This window comes from Ovis aries, chromosome 5, assembly GCF_016772045.2.
Source record: "Ovis aries strain OAR_USU_Benz2616 breed Rambouillet chromosome 5, ARS-UI_Ramb_v3.0, whole genome shotgun sequence".
Lineage (NCBI taxonomy): Eukaryota > Metazoa > Chordata > Mammalia > Artiodactyla > Bovidae > Ovis > Ovis aries.
Window position 1 is genome coordinate 50222590 of NC_056058.1, and position 24121 is coordinate 50246710.

The window sequence follows — 24121 nt, forward strand, 5'->3', positions numbered from 1 at the left end:
ACATAAGAAGCTCCACCACTTACCATCCATGAGTCCATGGCCAAGTTAATCTACTTTCTAGCCCCATTTTTAGTATGTGGAAAAGAAGTAGCAAGAGTTTTGTAAGATTAGTGCATGATGCAATATATGCACAGTGTTTGTTGTGTCATAGTTCCAAAAAATTCTTTAGCTACTAACCTGGAGACAAAGCAGAGGCATAAATGGAAAGGCTAAGGAAGGATGAAAGCCAGAGAGAAGCAGCTGCTGCTTTTCTGGTCAGACTGGAAAACAACGGGCATTTTCCTTTGAATGATGTTCTCAAACGTGGTTGCACACCAGGATTACCTAGGGACCTTTTAAAAATCCTGAAGCCCAGGCCACATCCCAGATGGATTAAAGCAGTCTGTTGGGATGGGACACAGGCATTGATATTTTTTGAAGGTCCTCAAGTGATTCCAGTGTGAAGGCAAATTTGAAAAGCATTGCCCTAAGATATGCCTGTCCATCAATTAGCATGTTTTTGAAACGAAGTGTTATTTTGAAGTTCACAGAACCAGCAGCCAGCCTTGTTTTGCCAGACTGAACTTTAAAAAATTCTATAATGTTATTTCTCAACCTAAAAGTATTATATAGAATAGCTCTAGGAAAGCACTGTAGGGAAGATGTGAGATATTTCAGTCATCTAAGGAGAAAAATCTTCCTCAACCACTAGCCCCTGGGCAACTATTTCTTTAAAAATTTAGAGCTCAGCAATGGATGTGGTGTTTCTTTTAGGGGTGAAAACATTTTCCTATAATACTGTGGTGTTTGCATCATTTTAGCATATGTGAATATACTAAAAACCGTTGAATTGTACATTTTAAAGGGGTGAATTGTATGGTGTAATGGATAACTTATGTAGCTCAATACACCTGTTTTAAAAATCTAGAGATAGGAGAATCACACACTTGGCATAAAAAGGTCAAGTCTAGGATATATAGGATTTGGGCTTTATGATCCTCCAGTTCAAGTATTAATAATATAGATATGTTTGTTTTGGTGTCAACTTGCAAATAAAAGGGATTGAGATCTATAAGAGGTCAGTTCTTGGATATTAAAGCCAGCAAAAAGGGTCAGGTGATGGCTACAGGGATGACACACTGTTAGGAAAATGATTTAAGATGTTACAGAAAGATTTTGTTTCTTTCTAGACAGACCAGAGGTGAAAGTGGGGAGACCCTAATACTGCACTTGATAGACTTTACACAAGTCTCCTAACATTTCTGAGCTTGTGTTCTCAAATATAAACTCTTCCAAAATTGTGTGAGAATGAAAAGTAATGTATATAAAATGTATACTCAATATAAAATACTTATAAAGTACGAGCATTCAATAGATACTTGTTGAACTAACAAGTGATAATAGCACTAATTCACCATGTATTGGTGAATGTACCAGACAGTTTAAAAGATGAAAAGGCACAGTCCCTGCTCCTATGGCACACGGAGTACCTTAGGAGACAGACATGTACACACACCCACAAAAATGATAAGGGAAATCTATATAATACAGGAAGCAATGGGAGCAAAGGAGAAGAAACACTCCAGTCAGCCTGGGGAAATCAGGAAGAATTCATACAGGTGATGATGCTTGATCTGAGGATGAAAGTTGAGTAGTAGTTTATCAAATAATAAAGGGGAAAGGCGAGTAGAGAGGGACCCTTGCAGGAAATTCTATGTGGAGGGATAAAGTTTTTTTTATTATTGCTGAACCTTAAAGTGTATTTGTAAAACAACTTTTGCAGGAGATAAAGTGAAGCAAGTAGGCAGGAGTTAAATCTTGAGTTACCTTTAGGCTATGCCAAGGATTTTTTATTTTATGCTATATCCATGATAGTCATTGCAGAATTTTGAACTGATAAAATGTCGTCAGAGTTTTTGTTTGTTTGTTTTGGAGTGATTATTCTGGTAGCCACAAATGTGTGTGTGTGTGCTTACTCAGTTATGTTCGAATCTTTGCAACCCCATGAACTGTACCCCGCTAGGCTCCTCTGTCCATGGAATTGTCCAGGCAAGAATGGTGAAGTAAGTCATCATAATGGATTGGGGATGTTGGGACTGGACACTAAAGAAGATTTGAATACGTACTCAGTCATGTCTGACTCTTCACCACCCCATGGACTTTAGCCCACTAGGCTCCTCTGTCCATGGGATTTTCCAGGCAAGATTACTGGAGTGAGTTGCCATTTCCTCTCCCAGGGGATATTCCTGGCCCAGGGATTGAACCCGTGTCTCCTGGATTTGCAGGAAGATTCTTTACCACTGAGCCACCTCGGGAAGCCCTGTAATGTAACATGGGGCTATTATATTACATTTAGAACATTTAGGAGGCTATTATAGTATTTGAGAAGATTGAGAAATGCTTGAACCAGCACAGTGACAAGTAGAGATGGAGGGACGTAACTATAGTGAAATTATCAGCACTTATTCATTGACATGATAAAGGGAAGATGGAAGAGGAATGAGTCAAGAATGATCCTCCTTACCCCTCCCCACTGGCAGCTTGGGGGCAAGATGGTGTCATTCTACTGAGATAGTGAATCCTGGCATAAACACTTTATAAGTCAGACTGATTTACACCTGTCATTCTCATGGGAGAAGGTTTAGGTGTTTGGGGATGAAAGAACACAGAAAGCAGATACCTCCCTTTGAGACCAAAATGTTGTTTGCTGGCCTCACCATCGAAAGGATATTCTTGAAGATCAAGGGCTTGGGAAAACACCTGGGAGGATAACCTCTGGTTTTGCTACTGGTTTTGGAAATCCCATGGTCAGAGGAGCCTGGCAGGCCATGGAGTCACCAAAAGTCAGATACGACTTTACTAAACACTACCACCAACAATAATTGGCAGCCTAGGTGAGGATTCAGATGAATTTTTTAAAATCTCACATGCAAATCAGGATAGATTTTTCTCTTTGTATTCTGGCGTGTTTGTGACTCCAGTTACAGTTTGCAGATAACTACAGTGTGAGTTTGAACAATCTTCTGCATTTGTGCAAGGTGGTAGCCAGGCTCCAGGGAGGGTGAGATCAAGTCTTCCTTGCCAAAAGGCCCCCTAGGGCTCGGTGAAAAACTTGCTGTTTTGAAACAGTCACAGTTGGTAATTAACAACATATCAAGCATACCATGGTGTCAAATAAAGGAGATTTGTAGGCACTGGTGCTGTTGGTAGCTGATCTCAATCATTCAAGAAAGCTATTAAATCTGTGAACATTGGCTAGTCCTTAGCGTCTCCCAGACAAGCTGATTCTTTACTGATCTGGAACATCTTCTTCTCCTGACTTCTCCCCCTCTCCTTCATTCCTTCCATACTGTCCTTGAAATCAATGAATGGCAATTTAGTATATCATCAGTGACTATCTGAGTAAGAGAGGTTTGGTTTCTGCTGCGCCTTCTGTTACAACAGAAATGTGTACTGCATAAATTTAATAGGCTGCATTAATGTGTAAGCCTTTTCTGCAAAGAGATGGATATATTTCTGCATAATCTGCAAAGGGGCAGAGTTTTTTGTATAAAGCAGTGCTATCTAATTAGCTGTTGCTCTAATACAATCAGAATGAGGCAGAAGCTACTCCTTTAGAATATTGGTGGATGACAACACTGGCTTGAACAAAGTGACCAGTCTCAAATGGCTACTCACTCTGGGCTGCAGGTTGCTAGGGCTCTCAGGCTGTCGCTGTTTTCCCCGCCGAAAAGGGGCGGGGTAAGATGGGGTGGGGATTGGTGAATTAGAAAACAAAAACATATATGTTGTCTGCCTCTCTATAGAGGTAATAACCCATGGGGGGAAAATGCTGTTGAGCGGGAGGAAGGCGAAAAGATAGGTGGGTTTTTGTTTTTTGTTTTTTTCCCCTTCTTCCAATACTGCGTCGCATTAACCCTGCTGCTATTGGGACGTTCTCTGCTTAGCCTATTGGCTGAGACCAGGAGTCGCTGTCTGCCAATCGGGTGGAGGAAGGCAGACAAATCTACCCCGCCACCAGCAAAAAACGGCGCGTAACCCTTGCGGCGCCGGCCCAGCCGCGCCAGAGCTGGCGTGGGGAAAGGGAGATAGGTGTCTCCAGCTGCTGTGGCTGTTTGGGGCGGGTCAGCTTCTGGGGCTTCTCAGGACCAGATAGAGAACTAGCGGGCAGCAGCAATGCTCGGCAAGGTGAGAGCCTGGGTACAAATCTGCCGGGGGGCTACCCTTTTGTTCCTTTTTTGCCACCTGGGTTACGTTGGTGGGCAGATCCGATACCCGGTCCCAGAGGAGTCACAGGAAGGGACTTTTGTGGGGAATGTCGCCCAAGATTTCCTGCTGGATACCGAGAGCTTGGCAGCTCGCAGGCTGCAGGTCGCTGGAGAGGTGAACCAAAGACACTTCCGTGTGGATTTGGACAGCGGTGCCCTGCTCATCAAGAATCCAATCGATCGAGAGGCACTGTGTGGGCTCAGTGCCAGCTGTATTGTGCCCCTGGAGTTTGTAACAGAAGGGCCTTTGGAAATGTACCGAGCAGAGGTAGAAATTGTGGATGTGAATGATCACGCCCCCCGATTCCCTCGGCAGCAGCTGGACTTGGAAATTGGGGAGGCAGCTCCTCCAGGACAGCGTTTCCCCTTGGAAAAGGCTCAGGATGCAGATGTGGGGAGCAACTCCATCAGCAGCTATAGACTAAGCTCCAATGAACACTTTGCCCTAGATGTAAAGAAGCGCAGCGACGGCAGCCTGGTCCCAGAGCTGCTCCTGGAGAAACCTTTGGATCGGGAAAAGCAGTCAGACTACCGCCTTGTGCTGACTGCTGTGGATGGCGGGAACCCCCCAAGATCTGGCACGGCAGAGCTGCGGGTGTCAGTGCTGGACGTGAATGACAACGCCCCAGCCTTCCAGCAATCCAGCTATAGGATTAGCGTCTTGGAGAGCGCGCCAGCTGGCATGCTGCTCATCCAGCTCAATGCCTCTGACCCAGACCTGGGTCCCAGTGGTAACGTCACCTTTTCTTTCAGTGGTCACACCCCTGATCGTGTGAGAAGCCTCTTCAGCCTGCACCCCACTAATGGAAAGCTTACCCTTCAAGGACCCCTAGACTTTGAGAGCGAGAATTACTATGAATTTGATGTGAGGGCTCGAGATGGGGGCTCTCCAGCCATGGAGCAACATTGCAGCCTTCGGGTGGATCTCCTGGATGTGAATGACAACGCCCCCCACATCACAGTGACCTCAGAGCTGGGGACTCTCCCTGAGAGTGCAGAGCCTGGCACTGTGGTGGCACTCATCAGTGTGCAGGACCCTGACTCAGGTTCAAATGGGGACGTGAGCCTCCGTATTCCCGACCATTTGCCTTTCACCCTCAAGTCCGCCTTCAGGAATCAGTTCTCCCTGGTGACTGCTGGGCCCTTGGACCGAGAGGCCAAATCCAGCTATGATATCATGGTCACTGCTTCTGATGCCGGGAGCCCTCCTCTGAGTACCCACAGGACCATTTTCCTTAACATTTCGGATGTGAATGATAATCCACCCTCTTTCTTCCAGAGGTCACATGAGGTGTTTGTTCCAGAGAACAATCGCCCAGGGGACCTGCTCTGCTCCCTTGCGGCCTCTGATCCCGACTCTGGCTTGAATGCACTTATCTCCTACTCTCTCCTCGAGCCCAGAAATCGAGATGTGTCAGCATCCTCCTTCATCTCCCTGAACCCCCAGACGGGAGCTGTTCATGCTACTCGATCCTTTGACTATGAGCAAACACAGACACTGCAGTTTGAGGTGCAAGCCCGGGATCGGGGCAACCCACCCCTTAGTAGCACTGTGACAGTTCGTCTGTTTGTGCTGGACCTCAATGACAATGCCCCAGCTGTACTCCGCCCTAGGGCTCGGCCTGGTTCCTTATGTCCCCAAGCACTGCCTCCGTCAGTTGGTGCTGGCCACCTAGTCACAAAGGTGACCGCTGTGGACTTGGACTCAGGTTACAATGCTTGGGTTTCGTACCAGCTCCTGGAGGCCCCAGACCCCAGCCTGTTTGCAGTCTCCCGCTATGCCGGGGAGGTGCGGACAGCTGTTCCCATCCCAGCTGATCTCCCGCCGCAGAAGCTGGTCATTGTGGTAAAGGACAGTGGTAGCCCACCACTGTCTACTTCCGTCACTCTCCTGGTGTCCTTGGAAGAAGACACTCATCCAGTTGTTCCTGATCTTCGAGAGTCTTCGGCTCCAAGGGAAGGAGAATCCCGCTTGACCCTCTACTTGGCTGTATCTCTGGTGGCAATTTGCTTTGTTTCCTTTGGCTCATTCGTGGCGCTCATCTCGAAGTGCCTGCGTGGGGCTGCCTGTGGAATGACCTGCTTTCCTGCTGGCACCTGTGCCTGTCTCACCCGGTCTCGAAGGAGGGAGGGGCTTCCTCCTTCCAGTGGGATCCTCCGAATCCAGCTAGGGTCAGATGATCCTATCAAGTTTGTCGATGTGGGCGGCCACTCTCATGGCTGTACACCCTTGGCTTCTGCACCCACTCGGAGTGATAGCTTCATGATGGTGAAGTCACCCAGTGCACCTATGGCAGGGGAACCCGTTCGCCCAAGCTGCCCACCCTCTGATCTTCTCTATGGGCTAGAGGTGAGACCTTTGCAGGCTCAGCCAATGCTTGAGGGTTATTCTGATGTAGGCATGTGGCTGGGCCATATCGCAGAGAATATATTGGTCTCTCTGTAAGAGCCTGTAGTGATGTTGCCACTTCTGTGAGTGGTAACTGTGTGGTAGATGATGTGCTTTAGAAGCATTTTGTGAATTAACCAGGGAGTTTTCACAGATTAATACTTGGGGTGGATTATGCCCTTATCTGAGAGTAAGAAATGAAAGTGAGTGATCAAGAGATGGGGTGTTGTGGAAACATGCTGCTGGAATGTGGAGCACATGGAAGGCTCTCGTGTACGAGGTGCACCTAAACCCAGGTAGTGACTTTCTCTCCTCTTCCTGAATGAGGGGCCAGGGTCTGGAATACCTTAATTCTAGGTTACCATTCCCCAGTGGGCTGAGGGAAACTTATGTCTTTGCTCCACAGTGTCATCTACTCCCTTATCCACTGTGAAAGGGACTCTCTGCTTGAAATGTCGTTGTTTGGTGTTAAGTCGCTAAGTTCCATCTGACTCTGCAACCCTGGACTGTAGCCCACCAGGCTCCTCTGTCCATGGGATTTCCCAGGCAAGAATACTGGAGTGGGTTGCCTTCTCCAGGGGATCTTTCCAATCCAGGGATCGAATCCACGTCTCCTGCATTGGCAGGTGGAGTCTTTACCACTGAGCCAGCAGGGAAGCCCCTCTTGAAACATAAGGGGAAAGAGCCAAGGGATTAGAGAGGCGACAAGGTGGAAGCAGGGGTCTTTTTGTCCCAGGTCTTCAGGTCTCCCAATCAAGTCCCCATTGGGATCAGAGCTAGATGCAGTCGATTGGGGCAGAGGAACATTACCTCTTTGGGAGTGGGGAAGGCAGTAAGTGAAATCACTAAGTATCAAAACCTGTCTTACTGCTGAGGAATTCATGGAGACAGCCAATCTGGGAGTCTTTAAGTAGAGTTCTTCTGAATTGATGAAACCATAAAGCCTAGAGGCCATGCCTAGATTCTACTCATCTTGCTTGGGTGACCTGGATCAGTCCTAGAAGTGTTCTCATCCCCCACCGCAAGCTGTGATGCCCATTCCATAGCTCATGTGGAATCTCAGAAAAAGTGAATCCTTATAGCCATCAATGACATTGACATTCCTCAAAGTACTGCTGGAGAGTCCGAGCAAGACTCTGAAGGGTCCTAACCAATCTTTTCTTTCACTCTGGCAGTGTTTGGCAGGATGGGGTAGGGAGGGGGTAACGTGGGCTTTGCTTCCTGGAGAAGGACAACATTTTGATGGTTCAAGTGAAATAGTGGGAGTTTCTGAAGTTACACAGGAAGTTGCTGGGACAGAACCCTGAGAAGTTTTGTACCACTTTGTCTTCCCTGTTGAGCGCCATCTGAGCTGTCAAACTTTGCTGCCAAGGGAACTGAATCAACCTGCAGCACGAAATAAGTGGGGAGGTAGGAGGCTTCTGTGACATGGATTTGCAGCGCCGGTTCCTAAGGTTTCCAGGACTGAGGAGACTTTATAATTGGTTGAGAGCAGACAGACTTTTGGGCCAATCAGACTTAGAGCCGAGGTGGGGGATCTGATCTTCTTGGCCGCCTCTCCTCCCCCAGCTCCCCAGCTCCACTCAGATTCAATTCCCCTCCCCACCAACCCACCCCCGCCATTTGGTGACTAAGAAGAACTGCTGCAGGCAGACAAACCTCGGAGCAGTTTTTAAGAGGCTGGAAGGAGACATAAGAGATTTCAGCTGCTACATTCCAAGCCCTGGGTCTACCTTGGAGACAGGACAGCACAGAGTCAGTGTCCAGGAAGGGACTCCTGGGTCATGGGGCCCAAGACACCCCCACAGCTCGCTGGGAAATGGCAAGTGCTGTTCATGTTGTCCTTGTGCTGCTGGGGCTGGGTGTCTGGGCAGCTCCGTTACTCTGTGGTGGAGGAGTCTGAGCCAGGGACGCTGGTGGGGAGCGTTGCTCAAGATCTAGGCTTAAAGGTGACGGATCTGTTGAGCCGCCGGCTGCGGCTGGGCGCTGAGGAGGATGGGCAATATTTTTCCCTGAGCTTGATGAGTGGTGCCCTGGCAGTGAATCAGAAAATTGACCGAGAGAGCCTGTGTGCAGCCAGCACCAGCTGCCTGCTGCCAGTACAGGTGGTGACCGAACACCCCCTGGAACTAATCCGTGTAGAGGTGGAAATCCTGGATCTCAATGACAACTCTCCGAGCTTTGCCACCCCTGAGCGGGAGATGCGCATCTCAGAGTCAGCTGCACTGGGGGCACGGTTCCCACTGGATAGTGCCCAGGATCCCGACGTGGGCACCAATACTGTGAGCTTCTATACTCTAAGCCCCAGCAGCCACTTTTCTCTCAATGTGAAGACCCTAAAAGATGGGAAGCTGTTCCCAGAACTGGTTCTGGAGCAGCAGCTAGACCGTGAAACCCAGGCAAGACATCAGCTGGTGCTCACTGCTGTGGATGGGGGCGTCCCAGCCCGCTCAGGGACCACCCTTATCTCTGTCACTGTGCTGGATATCAATGATAATGCTCCAACCTTCCAGTCCTCAGTTCTCCGTGTGGGACTCCCAGAGAATGCACCCGTGGGCACACTGCTGCTCCGCCTCAATGCCACTGATCCAGACGAGGGCACCAATGGCCAACTAGACTATTCTTTTGGAGACCATACGTCTGAGGCAGTGCGGAACCTCTTTGGCCTAGACCCTAGCAGTGGAGCAATCCATGTGTTGGGTACCATTGACTTTGAGGAGTCAAGTTTTTATGAAATTCATGCAAGAGCCCGTGACCAGGGACAGCCAGCCATGGAAGGCCACTGTGTGATTCAAGTGGATGTGGGGGATGCCAATGACAATGCCCCAGAGGTACTACTGGCCTCTTTGGTCAACCCTGTCCTGGAGAGCACACCAGTGGGCACAGTAGTGGGATTGTTTAATGTGCGGGACCGAGACTCGGGGAGAAATGGTGAAGTGAGCCTCGATCTCTCTCCAGACCTGCCATTTCAGATTAAGCCTTCTGAGAACCACTACTCACTCCTAACCAGCCAGCCTTTGGACCGTGAGGCCACATCCCACTATATCATTGAGCTGCTGGCCCATGATGAGGGCTCGCCTCCCTTGCACACACATCTCACCATCAGGCTCAACATTTCAGATGTAAATGACAACGCACCCTACTTCACCCAGCAGCTCTACACGGCTTACATCCCAGAAAACCGGCCTCCAGGCTCCCTTCTCTGCACCGTGGCTGCCTCCGATCCGGACACTGGGGATAACGCCCGCCTTACCTACTCTATTGTAGGGAACCAGATTCAGGGCTCCCCAGCCTCCTCCTTTGTGTATGTCAACCCCGAGGATGGGCGGATCTTTGCCCAGCGTACTTTCGACTATGAACTGCTGCAGATGCTGCAGATTGTGGTGGGCGTTCGAGACTCTGGCTCTCCCCCGTTGCACGCCAACACCTCTCTCCACGTGTTTGTCCTGGACCAGAATGATAATGCTCCAACTGTGCTGCACCCTAGACCGGGTCGGGAATTCTCACTCCCCCAGCGTCTCCCTCGCTCTGCCCCTCCTGGCTCCTTGGTCACCAAGGTGACAGCCGTAGATGCTGATGCAGGCCACAATGCCTGGCTCTCCTATTCGCTGTTGCCACAGTCCACAGCCCCAGGGCTGTTCCTGGTATCTGCACACACTGGTGAGGTGCGAACAGCCCGGGCCTTACTGGAGGATGATGCTGACACCCAGCAGGTGGTGGTCCTGGTGAGAGACAATGGTGACCCATCACTCTCCTCCACAGCCACAGTACTGCTGATTCTGGAAGATGAGGACCCTGAGGAAATGCCCAAATCCAGGGACTTCCTCACACACCCTCCTGAGCGTTCAGACCTTACCCTTTACCTCATTGTGGCTCTTGCGGCCACCAGCCTCTTATCTTTAGTCACCTTCACCTTTCTGTCAGCTAAGTGCCTTCGGGGGGATGGGGATGGGGGTGGGGGTCAGTGCTGCGGGCGCCAGGACTCGCCCTCCCGGGAGTTCTATAAGCAATCCAGCCCCAACCTACAGGTGAGCTCAGACGGCACACTCAAGTATATGGAGGTGACGCTGCGGCCCACAGACTCGCACAGCCATTGCTACAGGACGTGCTTTTCACCAGCCTCCGACGGCAGTGACTTCACTTTTCTAAGGCCCCTCAGCGTTCAGCAGCCCTCAGCTTTCGCGCCGGAGCCCGACGCCTTCCGGTCCCGCTCTAACACGCTGCTGCGGGAGCGGAGCCAGGTGAGGGCTCTGCGCTACCCTTGGGGGCGGAAATGGAGACGCCGCCCACCCACATCAGGGACTTTGAACTTGGCATCCGCTCCCTCTGGTGGGGCTTGACTCTAATGTCTGTCGAATGTCGGGACTGTTTGGATGGATTGATTGTGCGGAAGCAGAGGTGTGGCCGAGGCAGGGATGGGGCGCTGTGCCTGGGGAGGTGATGGCGACTGTGGGTGAGGGGGAAGAGAAGATAGGGCAGATAGAAAAGCATGGGATCTGGCGATCACTCTGGCGTTTTCCATCAGATCCGGGTCTGGGTAGAGGCAGCCACAGATCCCTTTCTGCAGCCAGCCTCCTTCCTAGGCTTCAATGCGGGCACGCTCTGCTGGTTTTGAGGTTTCTTCTTAGGTTTCTTCCCACTCTCTTGACCGGTGACTTCACTGTGATTCACAACCCTCTTTATTCTCACATCAAACCAACGCGTCTGTGGTTGGCCCATGTGCCACGCACAGCGCACAGGCTCCCCACGCCTCACCTGTGCACGCCCCTCACACCTGGCCGTCCTAGTCCTCATACACCGACTTTAACTGCCAGCCGCTTACAGAGGGCTGTCCCGACAGCTCGCAGCTTCCCTCCCACCTTGCTGCCAGCCTCAGAGGTTTTAACCTGAGAGAGACACCGGGTCTTGGCCACCCCGCTTATCCCTGCCCCGGCCTGGACTGGTCACCTCCTGGCGGGCCTCTTCGTGGCCCGAGTCGCTAGTGCTGCAGCCACTGGCGCGCTCTAGGCGCGGGGCGGGCGGGACTCTGTGACCCACAGGCTGGTGGGTCGGTCTGGGTCAAGACACTGAGCAGAGGTTGGTGGGCGCCTCCAGCCCAGAAGTCTCGCCCAGGAAGGCCAAACTGCCCTGTGGCTGAAGGGGCGGTGGGGCCGGCCTGGGACAAGTGAACAGACCTCTGTAGAACAGGCCGCCTCGGCCCTCTGTGGCACCACCGACCCATCCTATGGCTGGAAGTGGGAACCTGGAGCACCTAGGTTCTGGACGCTAAGACAGAGGCGTTGGTGCCGTCGTGCCCACAGTGTGCCCAGCGATCTGCCCTCAGGGCTTTGTGTGCTCAGTTGCTTTAGTCGGGTCTGATTCTTTGCCACCCTATGAACTGTAGCCCACCAGACTCCTCTGACCATGGGATTTTTCCAGGGGAGAATACTTAAGTGGGTTGCCATTTCCTTCTCCACTTCAGGGACTTTGGAGGTGACCAAAGCTTCCCTCATAGTTCAGTTGGTAAAGAATCTGCCTGCAATGCAGGAGACCCAGGTTCGATTCCCGCATCGGGAAGATCCCCTAAAGAAGGAAATGGCAATCCACTCCAGTATTCTTGCCTAGAAAATCCCAGCCAGAGGAGCCTGGCAGGCTACAGTCCATGGGGTCGCAAGAGTCAGACACGACTTAGCAACTAAACCACCATAAACTGCCACCAAAGTATCTAAGACTCTGGCAAGCCCTTTCTATGGCAAGTATCTAAGATTCCTTCCTTCTCCTGCTGTTGGAAAACCATGACCTCTGCCAGAAACCAGCAGGGTGCTTTCATATTTGGGGAAACGTTTGTTGTAAAATAACGTAATTTTCTATAACTCCAGGAGCTTTTAGTCAAAATGTGTCTGTACTCCACCCTGCCCCTACCAAACCAATTATATTTTGGAGCAACACCACCATGGGATTCTGATAGCTGATTGAGAGAACCTTACTACGGATTTCCTCTAAGAACCAAAGCATCTCCTTTGCTCTTCCCCACACTTATGTTGGGTAGGTACTAGCACTCCTCGCCCTCCCTTATAACTGAGTTTCACAGAGATCAAGTGACTTGCTCAAGTTCACATGGTAAGTGATAGACAAAGATCTAATCTAGATTTGTTTAACTCCAGAATCTGTGCTTTCAGTCACTTGGTACTTCTAGGAGAACAGGAGGGATGGTTTACATCTGCTGGGATGAGGCAAAGGAGAACATTCTTTCCCCTTTTAGGGCGTTGCTCGTGGAGAAAAGTCTGCTGGGGCTCCTTATCCCTGAGCCGCCCTAACTGGACAAACCTGGACCCGCTGTCCTTATGGAGGCTGTGGGTTCTCCTCAGTCCTGTCCTCCGGTCTGTCATAGCTCCTGCGTCTCGGTTTAGATTCTGCTGTGTCGAAGAATACTGTGACTGAGAGCTGGGCATCCCTGTGCCCTTCCCACGGCATCTGCAGAATGGTGCTGGCGACTCCTGTGGTACCTGGAATGCTAAGTTTCTGGGTTTCCTCACATCACTGCCACCTGTGAGACTTAGAGTGTGTCATTTGGCAGCCCTGAGTCTTCCTTCTCCCCAGTGTAATTGGAGATGCTCACACCTCTCTCTCCTCTCCTGGGAGTGAGTGTGAGAATTAACTACCAGAGCAGTCCAGAATGGCGAGCAAACAGCTCTAGGAGTGCTCTGTGAGACTGTGTGATGGGATAACACACCCTCTGGCAAGGCTGGGAGGAACTTGGAAGTGAGGTGGCTGGCTCGAGTCCCACACCTTCATCCAGGTGGGGGATGGCTACAGATCTGTGCTTTGGGAGCCCTGGAGATTGACTTGGCTCTGCTTGGAGGCTGTGGGAGCTTGATCTCTGCTGGGCTCCATCCCAGCAGTTCTCTCTGTCCCAGACAGAGCAGCCTTGTTCTCTCCTCCTTAGTCATAGCCATTGTCTGGCACAGAATTCTGGGGGTGAGAGGTGTCCTGGGGCTTGGATGCCCTGCAAAGGCCCAGTCTGGCGTGACTCCTAAATTAATAATGTATTTAGCTGTGGGAAGGGATCCTTGAGAGAGAGGGTCTGAAGGAGGTGTCCTTCTGAATGTGTAAAGGCCCAGCCTGGCATGAAAAGGGTTACCAGGAATAGCAGCCATCTTGCCGCAGAGGGTGCTTTGTTCCCAGCTGAGGAGCTGAATGAAATTCTTTCTAGGGCTGGTGGAATTCTCATCCAAAAGCCTCCCCTTCCACTTTGAGGGCCCTTCTCTGTGTACGCACACACACACACACACACACACACACACACGCACGCACGCACGCACGCACCCACCCTGGTTCCCCTTGAACCTCAGCTCAGAGTTCTGAGGTGGGGGGCAGGGAAGAAGGGGCAGTTTGCTTAGGGAAGGAACGTGGGTTTGTTCACTGAGATTGGATAAATGTCATTTTACTTCTTTGTCTCTGGGATCTCAGACCTCTGAGGCCTAAGGATATAATTCATCTTTGAGCCCACCCCACCCTCACCTTAGCCCTTTTGGGTACTCAGCCACTTTCCCTCTGTTTTCTCCACAGCAAGCCCCACCCAACACGGATTGGCGATTCTCTCAGGCCCAGAGACCCGGCACCAGCGGGTAGGTGACTGCCTCTCCAGCCCACCCTCTTCTCTGCGACACTTTCCTCAGTGATGATGTGGGAGGAGATCGGGGAAGAGAAGGGGAGGGCTCAGCTTTGGCTACAAATGGCTTCCTCCCTCAGTTCCAGATTTCAGGAAGGTTTTGGGGTTTGGGGGGATGGTGCACAAACCCCAGAAGGAAGAGGCTCCTACTGTGGCTGTTTTGGGAACACACACTCATCCCATTCCCTTAGCCCCACCACAGAAACCTTTTCTTGTATCTTGGGGGCTGTGTGAGAGTGAAGCATGGTCATAAGGCTGGTCTCTGGGTGGAGAGGAGGCTTTTTATACCTATCTGGCTCTGTCCCCCTGGCCCAGATTTGGCTGCCCTCCATCCTGACTGGGGTTCAGGCAGAGGAATCTGGGACAGAAGGAGGAGAGGAGGAACTGTCAGTAGTCAGAGGCTCCTCCAGAGCCTGCAAGAAGGAGCTGAGGCTGAGAGGAGGGAAGCCAGGCGGCTGCAGGTGGGGGAGGGGCAGGTCGCCCAGGCCCCCTGGCCCTGCCTTCTCCGCCTGCAGACCTCTGGTCTCTCCACTCTCAGCTGTCCTCAGCTCAGAGCCCATCTCAGTGTGCCTCTCCCTCCTCCTTGTCTCTCTCCCAGTTTCTGTCTTTATTGCTGTGTCTCGGTCCCTGCCATTTGTGTCCACCTGCGCTGATCTGTGCCTTTCGCTGCGCCTGCTATGGCTAGGTGCTCAATAAATGTGGAATCGGTGAATAAATGTGGCTCCTCCTTCGTCTCAGTCTCTCTCCTTTTCTCTTCTGTCTCTGCCTTCCTCTCACTGCCCCTGACTTCTCTGTCTCTCCTCCTTTCATCACTTCCTAGTATTCTTCTGCCTCCAGTCTCCCTCTCTCTCACTGTTTTTGCTTTCCTCTCTGTTCTCAGCCTGTGTTTCTTTGTTTCTGTATATCTAAGTCTCTTTTCTGTCTCTTTTTGCCTCATTCTCTGTTGCTCTTTCTTTATCTCTAGGTCTTTTATCCTGACTTTTACTCTGCGTCCCTCTCCCTGTCTGTCATTTCTTAAAACTTTGGGCAAGCCAGCACACACATAGGCGCCTGTACCCGCCAGGCGCTCTCCCTCCCCTGCCCCTCACACACAGAGCCTTTGATCCCTGCTGTCCCCAGTACACCCACCCATCCAGGCTGCCCCAGCTGCCCAGATCAATCTGGTATGAATTCCTGCTAAGACAGGAACACCCTGGGGCAGGGGTGGAGTTGGGGAGGACTTCAGCAAAAGACCTGCAGTTGGTCTGAGGGGAGAGGGGTGGGCTCTGGGCCAGGCCTCCCTGTTAGAAGTTGGGAGCCTGGTGGAGACCAAGAGGCCCAGAAGACAGAGGTGGGCAGAGCTTGGGCTGCCTTCCGCAGCTCCTTGCTAGCTGGACACTTGCTGCCCACGTTCCACTCAAATGCTACAGGTGCTGAGTCTTCACTGCCACCAGAGCCCAGGACACCTTGGTGCAAGGTGGAGACTCAGGTGTCAGGCTTGTGAATCCTGCCTCTGGTATCCTGGTCTCAGGCAGCTCCTGGCTGAGGCCCCTAGAAGGCAGCAAACCTGACGATTTGGACTGCCCTTGCCCTCCTCTTGACCCCGCTGTCTCCTTTCTCCCTGCTGGTCTTGCCAGCCTTCCTGCAGGTTATCCATTAGGTCATTTGTTTATTCGCTCATGTATTTATTTATGCAACAAATATTTATTGAGCATCTACTATGAGCCAGGCCCTTTGCTGAACACTAGTGTATAACAGTGAACAAGCGATATGATCCCTGTACTCATAGGCTTCCATGCCAGCAGAGAAGACAGAAAATTGACAACAAATTACACTGAAAACACATCTAGTTACAAGTCTTAGTAAGTTCTAAGACAGTTATGTGAGTGTAATGGGGGGAGTGGTAAGGAAGGGAAGTGACGTTGGAGCTGAGGTGATGAGAAACACAGGGCAGTTTGTGTTTCCTTGGCCCTCCACCGCCCCAGGCCGTGTGCTGGCCCTGAAGCAGAGCTCACTGCTGCCTGGGAGCCTCAGCGGTGGACTAGGATGTGCCTCTGGATTGGGTGCTTACCCCGCCCTCCAGTCCCTTTTCATCATGTGAGAGACATGGCAGCCTAACTACACGTGGGAGCTCTTGAGATGGAGGAAGAAGGCTCAGGAACTCTCCCTTCCTCGGATGGCTTGAAGGGGAAGGAGTCAACATTTCTGATTGAGCTGCAACAGGGGCCCAGACAAAATCATTGTTCGGGGCCTGGTTCAACAACTATGATTTCCCTCTTTCATTCATTCAGTAAATAGCAAGAGGTGGTGTTTTTAGGTATAGGAGATATAAGATAGACATAATCTCTGCCCTCAGGGAGTTTATAGTGTGTTGAGGGAAACAAATATTAATCAAATAATTACTCAAAAAAAATGTGAGATTCCAGCTATCCTAAGTGCTGTGAAGAGCGTACAGTAGGTCTTGAGAGTATACAGTAGGGATGTGACCTAGCCAGCGGGGCAGGAGGACATCAGCAAGAAATGAGGTTGAGAATCAACCAGCTGAAAGAAAGGGAGGAAGAGCATTCCAGGTGGAGGAAGGAGCATTTGCAAAGGCCCTGTGATGAGCCCTCTCATGATCAACAGAATGGTGGGAGTGTTTCCCTGCTGCCATTCTGATGAGTCGATGGGAGTGGGAGGATGAAGAAGGGCGGTTTCTCTCATTCAGGTGAACCCTGGTTCTGGCCCATCTTGGCCACTGGCACACCAGGTTCAGAGCAGGGCTAGTGTTGAGTTCTTCAGTAAACCTGGTTCTGGTTCAAGCCAGTGCTGTGGCACGTTGCCTGGACTAAAGGGAGTCTGCTGAAGTCCTTGCCTGCCAGGGGTTCCTCTTCTCTTCCACCATTGATGCTCAGGTTGTCTGCTTGGCTTCTAGTCCCAGCAGCTGTTGTCTCAAGCCTGAGCCCAGCAAGCCAGTTCTCCTTTCTCAGGCTGTGCCCCAGGCCCCTCCATGCCGCTGTTGCCAGCCTCTGCCCAGAGGAGACTCTCCACTTGGCTTCCCCTGGTCCCCACACTGTTCTCGTTTGATGCACCACACTGCCCTTCCCCTTCTATTCTGCCTTCCCTGGGGGACACTGTCTTTCCTTCTGTTTGGGCAGCCATTCAACAAACAAACCAATAGCAATTTACTTTTTTCTGCTCATAATCCTTGCTCATTATAGAAACATGAGAAATAGAGAAAACAGTTTTTAAAATTACTCATAATTTTACAACCCAGGGAAACCACCACTAACTTTTTTAATGCAGGAAATTTCAAACCTGTGCAAGAGTAGAGACACTGGTGTAATGAGCCTCTCTGGCCTCACTCTCCATCTTCAACTAACCCCCTGACTTATTTCGCATTTCCCTCCTCCCACCGAATTATTTTAAAACAAATCACAGCCATCGTATTTCATCAGTCTTCACTATCTTTAACAGATGATTCATTTTTTAAACACATAAACACTGAAAATAATTTAATTAATAGTAATAAAAATATTAATATTATCAAATATTTAGTCTGTATTCAGATTTCCCCAGTTATATATTGCTCTCTGTTAACCTGTTTGTGTGCTTATCCAAATTAAGGTCCACATTTTGTATTTGGTTGAGAGTCTCATGTCTTAAGCTCTCTTAATATTTTTAAATGTATTTCAAACTTTTTTCTTGGTACACTTAGCACGCGCAAGTGGCTGCTCTTGCTTTTTCTGCTCTTGCTTCTTTTGTTTCTGCCGCTGCTGCTTTTTAAAATCTAATCATCTAGACGAACTGATCACAAACTTGTTCACAAGATATCAGCACATTTTAATCCCAGTTAAGTAGTATATTTCTCACTAGTTTTGTTTGTTTTTGTTAGTAATTGAGCTCATACTGTCCATCATTATTGTAGCCTTTTTTTCTCTTTGTACCACATCATAAGAAAAGTTCTTCATAACTCATTTAATTGTTGCATAATAGCCTCTCTAATGGGTAAACATTTTAGCTGGTGCAGACAGGCTTTTATTACATTAAAAAGATACACATGCACTTAGATTGAACACAGTTAAACCCAGGCTAAGGTCAGGGGTGACTTCCCCATATTTCTCCTTGTTTTGAGCAGGATGCAGGGAGCGTTTAACCACAGCCTGGCCTCTGGGGTTGTCCCTCACACACACACCCCCAGCACGCCAGAATACAAACTCCTTAGGGCAAGATCATATCATCTCTTAAATCCTAGGGCCTGTCACAGGCACTGACACTTGGAAAATGGTCAGTTAGATGTAGTCCGTCTCCTTCACCATTATTTTTCACTGTTCCCCAAATCCTGGAAGAGTTCCCATCCCTGCTGAAGCCAAGTATGTTGTCATGTATAAGATCGTAGGCTTTGGAATCACATTAGGCCAGTTTTGTGTGATTTCACAATAGCTGCCTGTTGCCAGCTGTGTGATTTTGGGGAAGTCTCTCAACCTCTCTGAGCCCCGGTTTCATCTGCTGGGAAATAAGGATAATAACACTTACCTGTGGGTGTTTCTTGGGCTGAAATAGACAATATGTATATAATTTAGTCAGCCCAGTACCCAGAAGTAAGAAGCTCTCAGTAAACAGCTCAACAAGAACTCTCTCTCTACTCATCTCCTGCCCATGTGCTTGGCCTCCAGCCTTCAGTCATTTCCTAAGAATCTCCTCGCAGCCCCGCCCAGTCCGTCATGGTTCCAGGCCCACCTTTCCACTCACCTTCATTCCCTCAACACTATCACCCACCAGCACAGGTATCCTCCTAACCTGCTGTCTGACCCTGTTGTCCACTCCAAGCCCCCTGCTGCTCGCCCCATCTGCTCTCTCCACTGGATCCGCATTAGGCCCTTTGTCTCAGCCTGAGCCCTCCTGCCTCAGCCCTGCACCCCCAGGCAAGCCCAGAGAGAGCTCAGTCTGCCTGCAAGTGAGGACTCCTGGGTTGTCATGGAGACAGAAGTGGCTGAGGCTCCATCACTGGGCTCCTCCCCTCCCAGAGGTGCCCCCCATCCCTCGGTCTTCTCATGGGAGCAGCAGTGATCTTCTTTTTTTAAATGCCAGTAACTTAATGGTTTATTAGTCACTCAACAATATTACAAATATTTAAAAATTACTTAATGTAAAGAGTTGGCAGCAAACTAATCTATTACAGAGTTAAATTACCAGTACAACAGACTGGAGATTTAGACACCTGGAAGATAACAATAAAAGAAACTAAAATATGTTAATAAAAAATTCAAGTTGGAGGAGTTTACCTACCTTAACGGTGATCTTTAAATGCTTAATTGACAACCCCCTTTTGTATACGTCAGAGACTTCCCAGAGCTCTTAGGATAAGAACACAATCTCCAGTGTACACTTTGTAGCTCCACCACCACATCCTAGAGCAGCCACACTGGCTTTGTTAGTGCTTTGAGCTCGCTGAGCTCCGCCCAGCCTCAGAGGCTAGGGCTTTTTGCTCCTTTTGCTTGGAAAGCTCTCCCCACACTACCCTTCTCCTAGTTGACTCTATTGTATTGCTCAAACCTCTTAAAGTTGAAAGAATAGTATGATGAACATCCAGATACTCTTTAAAACTTAGATTCATCAGTCGTTAAAATTTTGCACATTTATTTTCTCTTTTCTCTCTCGCAACATGCACACAGATACCCCCTGAACCATTTGAGAGTTGCAGACCTAAAAACATTTGAAATACTTCAGTATCTCTCTCCTGATAACAAGAACATTCTCATACATAACCACAAAAGAATGCTCACATTCGAAGACTTTAATGCAGTAATACACAGTCCAATTGCAGATTTTCATAAACATTCCCCAAATGTCATTTTAACCTGTTGTATTTTTTTAACACCAGAATTCAATCAAGGAACATAAATTGCATTGGCTTGTTTACCTCTCTTTCATCTTCTTTAATCTAAAACAGCCTCCTTGCCTTTGGGGGGGGTGTGGGTGTGGGTGTGTGTGTGGGTGTGTGTGTGGGTGTGTGTGTGTGTGTGTTTGTGTGTGTGCTGTGCTGTGCTGTGCTGTGCGGGTGGTGCTACTCTTTGTGCTGGGCATCAGTTCCTGTTGGTGTGTCTCAAGGTCAGTGATGCTCAGCTTGTTCACCAGGTTGAAGTGGTGCCCCCAGATGTCCGTGTTACAAAGGTGCTTTCACAATGCTGGTGACTAGTCAGTGATCCATGGGTGATTTTCTATCCTCCGACTTTTCTTTGACTGGCATTCTCCTCCAGATCACCTGGATGGTTTCTTCAGATTTAAACTCCCTGTCTTTTCTTTGGGGAAGCCTGCACTGACTGGCTCCCTAACCCCGATGAGGTCAGTACTCTCTTACACCCCTGCTCTCTGCCTCCGTAGCACTTGTCACAATTACAATTCAGTGATTGTGCAGTTATTTACTATCAGCCTGTCAGTGGAGACGGAACTCTGGGCTGTTTCAATCATGTTCACAGCTGCAAACCCAGCACCCAGCCCCGTGTCTGGTACACAATAATTGCTCAATAAATACTGGTTGAATAAGTAAGTGAACCCAGAGTTCCAGCTCTTGCCACTCTGCAGAGGGAGAAATGACATTCCCGCTTTCTCCTCCAGCCCTAAATCTTCATTTGCTGGAGAGACAGGAAAGAGGGCGCACACAGCAGCTGGTCTGGGCCTTAGACTTGTCTGCTGCCTGAGTTGCGAATTCCAGATCAGGGAAAACCACAAGCATGGACAGACCTCGGAAAAAGCGTAAAGCTGTTCTTGACTCTGCTCAGCCACCGTGACAAAACACACACACTTTTACACTCCGTCCCTCCCCCACCCCAACTAGCGTGCCTTCAGGGCCTGCCCTCCAGCCCCTCCCTTGGTGCAAAATGCTTTTTACCTCATAGTGACCTAACTTTCTCAGTAGGGCTCTCCTCATTAATTCAGGCAACAAGCATTCATTGAGGAGTTTCAGTGTTCCAGACAGTGCAGAGGTCAACTAATAGACTGTGTGTCAGGCTGCTTCCGCTTCCCCTCAAAAATGGAAATCGTTTGAGCCTTGGAAATTCTCTTAAACGCATAGGAGTAAAATTACTATGGGAAAAAAATCCAGGTTGGGGTACCATTCTTTAGAGTTCAGGTTAACGTTTTTAACAATTATGAATCACCTCGTGTTTTTTTCAATGTTTAGAGCATCTAAAGTTGTTAACTAGGTGCTTCAGTAGGAAACAGGCACAGCCCTGTTCCCAAAGCTCAAGGAACTGGCTCTGTGGGTGGAGCGGATTGCGGGGGATAGGGGGTGGGACAGTGGCAGTCCCCGTGGGCCTAGAGCTGCCACAGAGCAGCCAGTGGGGGTGGGAACACGGCAGAGGCACCTAACTCAGCCTGGGTGGGCCCAGGGGTCCCCTCTGACAAACTTATTCGCGTCACGGTACCAAGGCAGAGGTAGGAAGCTTGCATTCTAGGAAGCAGTATCTGACCAAAAGGAGCTGGTAAGAGAGAGTGAGGAATCAGGAAGGGGACTCAGAAAGGGTTCACGATAGAATGCTGGGAGTGGGGTTCTTGGGGAATAGGAAGGGCTGGTTCTCAGGCGCCTGTGGATTTTATCCTGAGGCCTGAGTGAGCCGCCAAAGCATATCAGGGTTGAGTTTTAGCAGCCTCTCCCCCTGCCCCAGTGTCTCGTGGGCCTCCCAGCCTCTGCCTTTGGGTTCTCTCTAGGTTCTCAGGCCTTTCCCTAGCTCTGGCGTTTTCTCTGTTTCCCACCCTCCACTGTCCTCTGGAGAGGGTCCGCTCTCCCTTCCTGTGAGCTGCTGCTCCCTCGCGGGGGTTGGGGGCAAGTGTGTCCTGCCCGCTCCCTCCAAGGGCCATGGTGTCTGAAGCGACAGGTAGAAAGCTGGTTTGGGGGACTGGCAGGTGGGGCTGGCTTCTGAAGGATTGTGTAAGCTCCCTCCTACCTTGCTGAAAGGGGCAGGTCTTGGGTGAGAGCTAGGGTTGGGCCCTAGATCTGGGGGCCCTGAGCGAGGACAGGAGGGGCGGGGTGGGGTGGCTTGGGAGAGCACGCTCACCAGCCCACTCTTTCCGCAGATCCCAAAATGGCGATGAAACCGGCACCTGGCCCAACAACCAGTTCGACACAGAGATGCTACAAGCCATGATCTTGGCCTCCGCCAGTGGTAAGTTGTGCCAACACGTGTGGAGTGGGAGACCTGGGGTCCTGGGTTGCATCCCACAGCACCGTGCCCCGAGACTGGCTTCCAACCTATACGTCAGCTGGTCTGAAACAGCCCTTAATTCCAGGATATAAAGACAGGTTAGGAGTAGCTGAGGGATGGGGGCTCTGGGATGCCTGGAGGGACTGAACAAGAAAAGATCCTTGGAGGAGAAGTAAGGAGCAGTGGTTACAAGTGTTGCCCCCGAAGGGACACCTATAGGTCGGGTCCTAGCTCTGCCACTTACAGTCTTTGTGCCTTTGATCAATTTGCTTAATCTCTCTAAACTTCAGTTTCCTCAATCAAGAAAATGGGAACAGAGACCTCAAAGGGTTGCTGTGAGGATTCAGTGAAATGATATGCCAAAGCACAGAGTATTGGGGCCTGGGGCCTGATCCATACCTGCCCTGAAGCCATGGAAGTGGGTGTGGATACTCCCAGTAGGAAACACACGCTGGACCTGTGGGACCCCTCTCTTTTCTTTGTTGCCCCCACTTCCAGAGCAGGATTTTGGTTTTCCCACAAGGTAACAAAGACCTTCAACGATAGAGATTCTGGTGATGCTGCTCTTCAGGGATGACAGCCAAGAGACCTGGGCATGGAGGGAGAATGACGTCATTAGTACGGAAGAGCGCAGGCTCTGGAGGCAGGCTGGCCTGGATTCCGGTCCCGGCACCACCGCTTGGCTGCGAGTCCTCCAGCAAGTGACTCGTCCCCTCCGGGCTGCGGTCTCACTGACTGTAACATCGGTATAGGAACAACAGCTCAGGGGAAGGGCACAATGGTGAAAATTGATAGATGGTGTCTCTTTTGACCCATGGTGGGATAGAAGGTAGAATTAGAATAATGCCTGTTAAGCACTAGTTTCTGGAGCAACTAAGGGCTTCCCTTGTAGCTCAGTCGGTAAAGAATCTGCCTGCAGTGCAGGAGACCCGGGTTCGATCCCTGGGTTGGGAAGATCCCCTGGAGAAGGAAATGGCAACCCACTCCAGTATCCTTGCCTGGGAAATCTCATGGACAGAGGAACCTGGTGGATTGCAGTCCATGGGGTCGCAAAGAGTCGGGCACGACTGAGCGACCAACACACACACACACACAGAGGCTGGCAGAGGACTCAGGCACTGGCCTTACTCAGTGAACTGAAAGCCCCACTGTCCAGTGTCTCTGGAGGCCTGGTTAGTGGAGAATCAGGTAAAGTCACAGCAGTAATCGTTGCTGTCGTGCCTGCACGCTGCCCCAACTCATGCTCGGCAAGCTTGATGGGCCTCATGTCGGTGGATCTTCTCACAACTCTGCAAGGCAGGTCTGAGTCCTTCCATTTGACAGATGAGGGGACTGAGAAGCTGCTTGCTCGAAGGCCCCCATTTTGAGCTGTACACTGGAGATTCTAACCCAGCTTGCTCCTAAGTTCATGCCCTGTCTGCTCCAGTGACCACGTCTGCCTTTCCATCCAGCCTCAGTTTCCCTTTTAGATGAACAGATTTCTCTTAATACTGCACTATTCTCCCAGATTGGAGTTCTAGATAAAATATAGGATGGCCAGTTAAATTTTAACTTCAGATAGACAACAAATAGTATTTTAGCATAAGTAGGTCCCATATGTTAGAACTGGGACATTACTATACTAAAAAAAAAAAATTTTACATGAAATTCACATTTAACTGGGCACCCTTTA

The 24121-nt window shown here is 50.1% G+C and overlaps 1 protein-coding gene across 25 annotated transcripts in view; it reads left to right on the forward strand.

Annotated features, from left to right (window-relative positions):
• Positions 1-24121, forward strand: part of LOC101105495 (protocadherin gamma-C4) — a 171618-nt gene that overhangs the window by 142167 nt on the left and 5330 nt on the right. For 22 of the 25 annotated variants that reach the window (XM_027970335.2, XM_015096097.3, XM_042250591.1 and 19 more), the window contains exons 2-3: positions 14185-14243; positions 22322-22410. In XM_027970335.2, the coding sequence (XP_027826136.1) occupies positions 14185-14243; positions 22322-22410 (148 nt within the window). Of the gene's footprint in view, positions 1-4030; positions 6598-8254; positions 10878-12494; positions 12661-14184; positions 14244-22321; positions 22411-24121 lie in introns of those variants that run through there. The other 3 variants (XR_006059968.2, XM_015096091.3, XM_015096090.3) reach the window with 3 other exon arrangements.